The sequence below is a fragment of the Camelina sativa genome, chromosome 6 (genome assembly GCF_000633955.1).
Source record: "Camelina sativa cultivar DH55 chromosome 6, Cs, whole genome shotgun sequence".
Taxonomy (NCBI): Eukaryota; Viridiplantae; Streptophyta; class Magnoliopsida; order Brassicales; family Brassicaceae; genus Camelina; species Camelina sativa.
The window spans coordinates 15,072,084-15,082,134 of record NC_025690.1 but is presented as its reverse complement, the minus strand read 5'-3'; the positions used below and the strand labels follow the sequence as shown (position 1 = coordinate 15,082,134).

General features: G+C 40.0%; 2 protein-coding genes across 3 annotated transcripts in view; one reads left to right on the top strand and one right to left on the bottom strand.

Annotated features, from left to right (window-relative positions):
• LOC104791477 (RNA pseudouridine synthase 5) overlaps nt 1-3,057 on the top strand; it is a 3,639-nt gene extending 582 nt beyond the window's left edge. The window contains exons 2-14 of one of the 2 annotated variants that reach the window (XM_010517379.2): nt 26-86; nt 172-199; nt 283-329; nt 415-505; nt 662-827; nt 977-1,061; nt 1,182-1,266; nt 1,383-1,458; nt 1,561-1,628; nt 1,752-1,821; nt 2,201-2,285; nt 2,512-2,608; nt 2,741-3,057. In XM_010517379.2, coding sequence (XP_010515681.1) covers nt 26-86; nt 172-199; nt 283-329; nt 415-505; nt 662-827; nt 977-1,061; nt 1,182-1,266; nt 1,383-1,458; nt 1,561-1,628; nt 1,752-1,821; nt 2,201-2,285; nt 2,512-2,608; nt 2,741-2,824 — 1,043 coding nt within the window. In that variant the 3' untranslated portion in view covers nt 2,825-3,057. Of the gene's footprint in view, nt 1-25; nt 87-171; nt 200-282; nt 330-414; nt 506-661; nt 828-976; nt 1,062-1,181; nt 1,267-1,382; nt 1,459-1,560; nt 1,629-1,751; nt 1,822-2,200; nt 2,286-2,511; nt 2,609-2,740 lie in introns of those variants that run through there. The other variant, XM_010517380.2, reaches the window with a different exon arrangement.
• On the bottom strand, nt 2,812-9,949 carry LOC104715571. Its single transcript, XM_010517382.2, has 5 exons — nt 9,678-9,949; nt 9,185-9,585; nt 7,337-8,479; nt 6,028-7,101; nt 2,812-5,693 (listed from the first exon to the last, which is right to left on the bottom strand). The coding sequence occupies exons 2-5, from the start codon at nt 9,387-9,389 to the stop codon at nt 3,151-3,153; spliced, it is 4,965 nt and encodes a 1,654-aa protein (XP_010515684.1). The 5' UTR covers nt 9,390-9,585; nt 9,678-9,949; the 3' UTR covers nt 2,812-3,150.

Below are 10,051 nucleotides of genomic sequence, written 5' to 3'. Positions count from 1 at the left end.
TTTTTTTTTTTGTTGTTGTATACAGAGTTAATGACGGTGTCAGAATTCTATTTCACCAAGTACAAGAGCTCAGCTCCACTGCTAGGGTTCCAATCTTCTTCCCCTACTAGTCTACAATACCGTTTTCACGTTTCATTCTTTTAAATTCTTTTTTGTTTTTTTTGTTTTCAGGTGGATTCAACGAATTCAAAACGGACAGGTTTGCTCTTTATAACACATTTTTGTCATGCTTGATTCTGGAGAATTGTGTAATTTTATTTCTTATACGAAACGTTTTTGCAGATACAAATCGATGGGGAAGTTGTGAAAGATCCAAACACAGTTCTTAGGTTCAGTTTTACTAGTACATTGATTTGAACAATTACAAATTGTTTAGCTTTTTGTAAAGGTGTTTCATCTTTGTTTCTACCTCAGGAGTGGTTCGAAGTTAGTTTACCATAGGCTTCCTTGGAAGGAACCTGACACGCCTTACTCGCTAGATATTTTGTATGAAGACGATGATTTGGTAACCTCCTTGCTCTGAACAAAAACATAGAAAAATCTTGTCAAGTTGTTTAAATTTGGTATTGTAATAAATATCGTTTTTTTTCTCTTAACTTTGTCCCCAACAAACGAGTGATGTGTGTCAGTGTGTGTATTTGGTGGATTTCATATGATGCAGATCGCTTTGAACAAGCCTTCTGGACTTCAAGTATTGCCAGGAGGACTTTTCCAGCAACGGACTTTGTTGACGCAGTTGCATTGGTGGTTTGGTAAAAAAGATTCTTCCACCGGTGCACGTGAATTACACCCTGTCCCTGTACATCGACTAGGTAGAGGAACATCAGGTTAGTTGTATAGACTATTTCATTTGCCCAACTAAGATGCTAGTGTATTCTCTGCACCTTCATAAATTTTGCACTCTTTCACTAGATTTCTCAGTTAACATTGGGAAAGCATCTCTACATTTGTTTGAGTGGATGGATTCTTTTTTCAGGTATACTTCTCTGCGCAAAGACAAAGCTTGCAAAAACGAAACTGGCAGCTTATTTTGCTGAGGGAACATCTCTTGTCGGGTCCGGGTAAGTTCAAACATTATATCTGGCTTACTTTTTGTCCCAGCTCATTCTTGAAAGATTCTTGGTCTTATATGTATACTTTTCTCACTACGTTCTCAGGAACTATTTTTTTTATTCTTACAGTAACTTGGATCAAGATTGTGGAACCGGAAGAAAACTTACAAAGATATATCGAGCACTGGCAGATGGTATAATTGAAGAAGATGAGGCAAGGCCATATTATTGTTTTTGCTGAGAATTCATTTTCAAATGCTATGAATATACCTAAATATGCTACTGAAATAGCGTCAGTGGACATGATCCTTCTTTGTTTACATTTTGAAGGTAGTAATCCAACAGCCTATCGGAGTGGTTCGATATCCTGGGGTCGCAAAAGGATTATATGTTGCTTCTCCGGAAGGTTAGATCTACTATCTTCTACCATTAGCTAGAGTGACAGAATAATCCACACTAATTATGATTTGTTCTCACTATATAGCGCCTTTTTTTTTGTTTTCGTCAGGCAAACCTGCTTTCAGCAAATTAGCTGTTCTGGCGAGGGACAGGCAAAATAATTGCACCCTAGTCAAGGTTTTCGTCTGTTCTATCTTATTTCTAATGTCATATGTCACAGAGGGATAATGCAGAAAGCGTATGAGATAGTAAAAACCAAAACGAATTTCTTCACAATCACCTGTTTTTATTCCAAAACAGGTAGATATACAATCTGGAAGACCACATCAGATCCGGATTCATCTTGCATACATTGGACATCCCTTGGTAGGTAAAAACTTCTGTTTCCTTCTGGTCTGCCACACGTTTTGAGCTGGTATTTTGTGTGGTTTTTGGATATATAGTCCCTCGTTATAAACAACAGATATTTTCTTGCAGCTTAGTTATTTATCAACTAGGCAGTTGTGGTGGAACAACTGAATAGAAAGGGTTGGAATCATGTTTTGGTAGATAAAAATGCCTTACTCCCACTTGATGATTCAACAAGTTATAATTATGAGCTATATACATATAGTTACAGTCTAGGACATGAGTTGCTTATTGCATAGTCTAGGAAGACTGTTGCTACACATAATGTTAATAGGATATCAGTGTAAGTCAGCAAACATGAACCTTAGAAACAGGTGGCTTACGTTCTGATCAAAGTGCAGGGGACCCTCTTTATGTTGCTGGCGGACAACCAAAGTGCTTTGATACAGATCTTGTAGATGATGCTGCGGCCTTTGCCGAAGATGGGTACGAACTCGGATCACTTTTCTTCCTACTTATATTTTCCAATACGTTTTCTATATTAAGTCAAACAATATCCAAGCTAACAAATGTAGTACAATGTAATCTGATAGGTAGTTAAGTAGTTCATGTGGAGTGTAGATTGGTCTGTAAACTAGATGCGATAATCTGTTATGACAAATGTCGTAATAATATTGAATTAATAAATGCACTATGGCTGAGTATATCGCAGGGGATACAGAAGGCCAAATCAGCCTGTTCCTGGGGATTGTGGATATCATCTGCATGCTCATCAAGTGGAGCTACTTAACCTGTTGAACATTAATAAGGTAACTCATCTAGATCATACTTAAGCCTCAGTGGTCTATTAGTGTCTTTACAAAAGTTGACAAGCTTTTTACCAGATCTCTTAGTCCTTATATCTAAACCATCCGATTGTTCATGTCCTTACCATTCTGCAGGTAGTAAAAATTGTAGCTCCACTACCAACAATTCTCCAAACAAGCTCCGAGGCACAAGAAAAAAGTCTACCTCCTGCAAGTTAAGTTGAATTAATCTTTCACTGTACAACATTAGACATGCTTGTTCATCAAGTGTTATCCTTCTTGAAAAACATACAGAGAGCTAAGCCTAGCTCTTAGACTCTGTTATTATCAGCAATATTACAAATACAAACATCAGCTATGAATTTTTTCTGCAGGCACCTAACTTAAGCTGAACCCAAAAAAAAAGTTGCCTATATTAACTGACATTCTAAATTAAAAAAAAAAAAAAAGATGTTAAAAGAGATATAATACAGATAGGATGGACAAAACAAAGAATATGCCAATCCTCCAAAACAAACTAATCATGACCCTAAGAAGCTTTTAAATCACGTGGCTGCCTCTGCTACACCATTTACCCCTCCTATGTTACCTCCATCCTTAGCACTTGAGGCCTCTGCTCTATCTTCGTTAAGCTTCCCAAAGCTCAAAATTCCACCACCATTAACATCCAGCCGAATCTCTTTACCAACTTGCTGCTTAAGATGCGAGGAAAATGCTTCAGGGCAACTTGCAAGCAACTTGGCTGACTCCGGCAAAGATGTGAGCCCGGTTTGAATTCTGTTGCCATCCCAAAAACCGTAGCTCGTAATAGGAACATTCTGAAGGTGTTGCTGATTAATGCAATGATGTCTTGTATCATGGTCTCTGCTCAAGGTTGATGATGACCTGACACTTCCACAAGGATTGTGTTTTTGTTTTATTCCATTCTCATCAGCAGTAAGTACTGTACCAAACAGCTTCACATCACCATTCTTATCGAGTCTCTCAGTATCAGACAAACTAAACGAATGGCTCCTGCTATGACCAGATCTGCCCTCTTTATGGGATACTGCCAGAGGATTAGGAGCTGAACTAGTACATTTGTTGAGTGAGAAACCTTCACCTGTACGTTGGGCTTTCACAATCAAATCAGATTTTGACCTACTTATCCTGCTCGGAACTTGGATGACTGATCTCTGGGGAATTTGACAAGATTCCGCATAGTTTGCATTTAGATGACCATTCTGCTCAGGGTTTACATCTCCTATCACCTGAAGTTGCCGATCGAATTCCAGATTGTCCTTGGAAGACTGCCAACCCAAGTCATGTGTTTCGACAGCTTGTCCAACAAGAGAATGTCCAGATTTGCCCTCTGTATGGCAATTTGGATTTCCTCGTCGTACACTGACACCTATAGGGTTTTCTGTACACACCTCAATCGGAACATGGTGCAGACACTCAGGGTACTTGAAACCTGAAGGTGCACTTTCAGGTTCAAGGCCAGAATTTTTGGTTTTATTTGCAGCTTGCATCACTCCATCCTGATTCTTTGAACTAAGTTTAGGGATTGCAGAGCCTTGATCTCCTGAGCCCTTTCGTGAGCTTTCTGCAGGGGTTTCCACAATAACATTGGAAAGAACACTTAGGCCACAATACAATGGCTCAGAATATACAGCAACAGATGTTAACACTCCTTCATCAATTTCCATTGACAGTAGGTCATTGCTCTTGCTTTTCCCGGCAGCCTGAGACTGGCTCTCAACAGTATTAATGTCTACCAAATCTCTGCAAGATTCTGAAATTAGACCCGGTAAACCACCATTGATATATGCATTGTTCACGGGATTACTACCGTCTTGCATATATGTCAACCCATTCTCTTGCTCTGATCTACTAAGGTCGGCTTTCACATTTGCAGAGCCTGAATGATTAGCACCATCCTGATTCATATTAAAAGGTGATGTAGGAGAATTCATATCCATCTTTGTGCATATGCCAGAGTTACTCTCTATAGGACAAGGATCTTCCAAATCGCTTCCACCACCCTCATTGCCATTATCAACACTTACAGATGTGCTTACATTTCCAGATCCAGACTGTATAAATTCCAACCCAAGACATTTCCGAACTTTGCTAAAAAAAACCCTACACTGATCCGGAGACCTTGATCCGACATACCTCGATATTGAAGCAAAATTCTTGCCAAATAACGAAAACCCCTGTATAAAGGCAGACCTCTCATCATCTGTCCAATGAATAGGACCCGTTTCCCCACAGCTCTCTTCCGAACATGAGTCATCTTCTTCATTGCTGTTCTCATTATGTAGAGTATGAGATATCCGAGGTTTCTTCACAACAGGGTTAAACTTCAGATGATCCATACACCTCTCTCTCGAGCTCACGGAAGTCCTTAAACAAGAATTTATTTGCTCTGATGACAAAGGACCAACAGCTAAAACATCTGCACCAACAGTTCTCTTACGAGGGAAATCAAAACTGTAGGAGCAACCTTCAGAGTTATTTCCATCGTGCTGCAATGAATTAGAACTGCTGCAACCTCTAAGGGTGATCCTTTTGGAAGTGATCGGCCTTGTTGGTGCATCCTTTCCCGCGTTTGCTGCTACAACGGAGACAGCCCCTAAAAGATCAAGAGAGGCAGCCCCCATTTCACGTTTCCACTTTTTCCGTGGCGCCAACATGTAGGTATGCTTCCCTTCCTTACCATAAGCACGCTGCTTCTTTATTTTCCCAAAACAATCAGACTTGTGATTTTTGTAGTAGTAATCAATACAGTCCGCAGTTGTCTTTTGTTTAAGATATGAAGCAATCTTCTTGAAATCCTTCCCATGCAATGCTAGCATTTTGAGAAATATCTCTTTCTCCTCTGAGGTCCAAGGATTAATCATTGTTCTTTCCTTCTCAACGTCACATGGATCTTCAACCAGTCCATTGCTAGAGATAAACCTCGACATCACCCTCTCTTTCTCATCCAAAATCATAGCAGGCATTCTCAAAATGTCTCTAATAGGCTTTAGATGGGTACCCGGAAGTAGCTTTTCCATATAACTTACAAGTTCAGTTGTGGGGACTACACTATCCCTTCTTGGAGCTGCACATGTAGAGTAAAACAGTTATTAGCTTCAAAATTTGATGAAAAAAAGACATCAAATTTGATCATTATCCCAAATTGTAGATGTTTTCTCTCAAGAATTCACGCCCTTGACAAATCACACATTTCAAGTCCTTACAACTGAGTCAGTATTTACCTCAGGAAAAGCGAGAAAAATTAAACAGAGTTAACTATTCTACAGAAGGACATACCAAGACTGACACCTTACTATGACAATATAAAAGCCAAATTTTATCTCAGACAAAGACAAACCACAAAAAGCATAAAGTACCAGAGTAGATAGAAGAGAGAAAAAGAGATTTGAAAACTTTACCTGAAGAAGAGAACCTCAGGCGTACAGGTTGGGGAAGCTTCAGATATCCTCCATTTTTTGCATTCGGATATAGTTCTGTTTTTTTGCTAGACTTTGATTGGTACTTTGTTGACGCTAGCTGATGCAAATCTTTCTTCCATGAGAGCTGAAACGCTTTAAACTGAAGGAGCAAAATTTTCTCCCGAGCTCGCAAAAGCTCTACCCTATCTGCAATTTTTTCTTTGACATGAGAATCAAACTGCGTCTGACATATGCTAGGGAATCTTGAGTCATCAAACGAACAGAAATTTCTTGGAAGCAATTCATTGAATACTCCAGAAGATTCACAGGCATATTTCTTATTGGAAGAATACAACGTAGCACAGAGTAAGTCCTCATTGGAGGCCATGCTATCAGCAGCAGCAGAGAGCTCAATAGTTTCCTGACTGACAAAAGCAGGTGTGTTAATCTCTTTGGAAGAAGCAGCTGCCTTCATAGACGTCATGGGCAGTAAATCTTCATTGCTTTCGACAGTGGCAAAAGATTGGGATAGGGATTTAACTTCTCCAGGATTATCTTCAAAAACATCCACAGGAACCTTGGCTAAACCGGACTGATGAACAGGAGATCTCACCAGTGTTTCAGCAACAGAGGGAGCTGCTACCTTAGGACCTAAAATACAAGAAGCTTCCTTCTCCTTGGGCACATTTGCATCTCCCTCACAAAAGTGTGAACTGGGTCCAACAACATGGCAGTGTCTTTCACCTTCAAGCTTTAGTGCCCTATGTTTGTTTTCAAGGAGATCAATTTCCGATTCAGTCATCTCCACAGCTTTCAAAATTTCACTTTTCCAGGAAAGTAATCTGTTCATTGATGTCAATTGGACAGAACTGGAATCCCCTGTACCAGGATCATCAGTGCAAAGCAACTCATTGAGCAAACAGCCAAAACGTTCCATTAAGATGTTATCGAGCTCCTCTATATTGATTGGAAATTGTTCAAGGTGAAAACTAGACACGGGACTAGGTGAACGGCACATGTCACTGACATCACAACCAGCTATAGCCGCCTTCGCAGATGATTTATCTGCAAACCCTGGAGACACACACAAAAACAAAAGTAAGTTACATTGTCCCCTGGAGAAGATATGGAGTGAATGTATACAAAAACAAGTGGAAAACATGGTAGAAAGAGAAAGGGAAATCAGTGTCTACAAGAACAGATACATGATGGAAGAACTCCAAGTAATAGGAAAGCAATGCAGGTAACTCCAAATAAAACAAAGTTGAGAATAGCATGCAGAGGGAAACATTAACAAACTGTACCATACCTGGTGATGAACTGCAAGCTACAGAGGATGGAGTTGTAGGTGAACCATAATCTGGAACAGTGGCTGCTGTAGGACTTTTATCAGCAATATTTTTGTTCAAAGAATGCAGTTCCTCTGAACCGTTCTCCAACAATGTTGTTCCATCTTCATTTGTGTTAACATCAACTCTCTTTTTCTCATATTTTGCAAGGCCCTCACCCCACCCGAGACGTTGTTTCTTTCTAGAACTCATCTCCTCAGAAAGATGAGTAGTTGTGGCACAGGCAGTAGCATCTCCTGAAGAAGATTGAGTCACAGTAACAGTTTTAGGAAGAGCCTCAGTCTTCCGATCACTGGAGTCAACAGCCCCCAAGCTTTTTAAGCTACTTGAATGACTAAAACCGGAACTCTGAGATGCAAAACTCCCCGAACTGTTCCACAGTGGAAGTTTCCCAATCGCTCCCAGAGCACTCTCCTTTGCACATTTCCTAGCACCGTCTAAATCACTGATACCATGTAACCTATTATCTTCTTGCGGGTCTTTCAGATGAGGCTGTTCCCAAGACCCCTCCAGCTCTGCATTGAGGATTGGGGGATCTAATGAATTATCATTAGCTATCCTTCGACCATACATCAAATCGTTGCATTGCTTTGCTGGAGAACAAACCTTATTGCCATAATTGTTCTCCGAAGATGGCCGTTCAAACAAGCTAACACAGTCAGAATGGGGATCTGAAGGAAGTGATAGCCTTTGATCTGAAAATTTCTGCTCACTTTTAAACTTAAGTGACCGTACTGGGGTATAGGCCATAGGGTCCGGCTGATGAGCAGAGTTGGTTGGATCGAAAGAGTTCACGGCAGTAGTATGAGTATCAGAAGCGTGTAGCGGCCTTTCATCAACTGACCTCCGACCATTTCTAATACCAAATGGCCTCTCAAAACTTCTAGAAGATCCGTTGCTCATCTCCCATGTATTGCATTTCCATTCCTTCTGGCTTACAGAAACTCTATCATCCCTGCAATTCCTGGTATATCTCCAGTCTCCACGTGATGCAGATGGCCTATAGTAATCATTGTCAAAAATACGGGCACTGGACCGAGAAGATGTGTATCCATGACTACTCTCCTCCGCAAACTGGTGCCGTCCACCCTGCTTACCATGACCTTCAGAAAAAAAAAAAAAAATTTGAAGAAAAAGGAATATGAGAATCAAAAACTAAAGCAAGACCTATGTACATCCAAATATATAACTTGCAAAACTAAAAAAAAAAGGCATCTCTCCACAAAATTAAATTTGTCCTTTTACTGCTGGCAAAACATGTAGTATAAGATTCTCCAAAAGTCAGTCAAAACTGAGGATCATCCAAACGAGAAATCAATTTTAGTAGACAAAATAAAAAAAATGCAACAAAGCTCACACAGGGGTTTCAAAACTGCAAGATTATGACTTATCTCCATCCAAATCTATAACATGTAAAACGAAAACTAAGAGAACTCCACGCTGTTAGGCTCTTTTATTTGTTTAGAGATTACAAAAAACACAATTGAAGCTACAAAAGTCCTCTCGCTATCAAACTATATCTACCTGAGTATTAAAAATTGCTCCTTTCAATAGTAACATCATCAAATCACTTCCTGTCAATCCTCAGAGCTGGGGTAATGCTCCCAAAAAAAAAAACCTAAACTCAATCTAAGAAACGAGGATTCGCCTCTAAATCAACAAGCCCTTTATTTTTTAAAAAAAAGGGAAAAGTAAATATCTAACAAAATCCATAGAAATAGAATCTACCAAAAACGGAGCCGGCGGAATCAACGCCCTAATTAGAGAGAGAAGAAAAAAAAAAAGAGAAAGAGAGAGAGGGGACTTACAAGAAGAAGAAGAAGAAGAAGAAGGCCGGCGGAAGTCACCAGATCCCCAGCGAGAAAACTCGCGGGGAACATGGTGAGAAGAAGGAGTAGAAGAAGGAGAATCCCTCCATCGAAAAGGCGAATCAAAAGAAGATGGTTCAGGCCTATCGTGTTTCCTCTGCCTCAAGAGCTCTTTCCGATCCCACGATGCGTGATCCTGCGGCATCAAGTTATCCAGAAGAATCGCATAAGAGTAACCTTCCCTTTTTAATCCCCCAAACTCCAGATTCCCCCTCCCCCCTTCCCGTCGTCACCCAAAAAAAAAGAGATAAGGCCTCGAAAAAAAAAACAAAAAAAAAAATCAAAAGAGCGCAGCAGCTGAGGAGGGGAGGAAACCAAAACCAATGGAAAGGCTTCTTCTTCTGATAAACAAAAATCAAACTTAGGGTTTCGTCAATCCGAAGTAAACCCAGAAAAACAGAATCAAAAACAAGGCGGAGGTGGTGGTGGAAACCTGTAGAAGAGAGAGAGAGAGAGAGAGAGAGAGAGAGAGAGGAGCCCAAAGCTGTATTGTAAAACAACAACACTAGTGAGAGAGAGAGAGAGAGAGAAGAGAGAAAGAAGAAGAAGGATGAGAGAGAGAGATTTCGCCGGTGCTAAAAAAAGAAGAAACCAAAAGTTGGATTTTTTATATCGGCGATTTCTCTCTGTATATATGTATTTTAGCTTAGCTCCCCAAAAACAAAAAAGATAGAGAAGAAGAAAGAAGGATTGAAAGAGAAAAAAATAATTATCCCTCTCTCTCTCTCTCTCTCTCTCTCTGTAACCTAAAGATGCCAATTAAACTCTATTTCATTTTCTTTTTCGCGTCCGCTCTCTTCTTTTTTT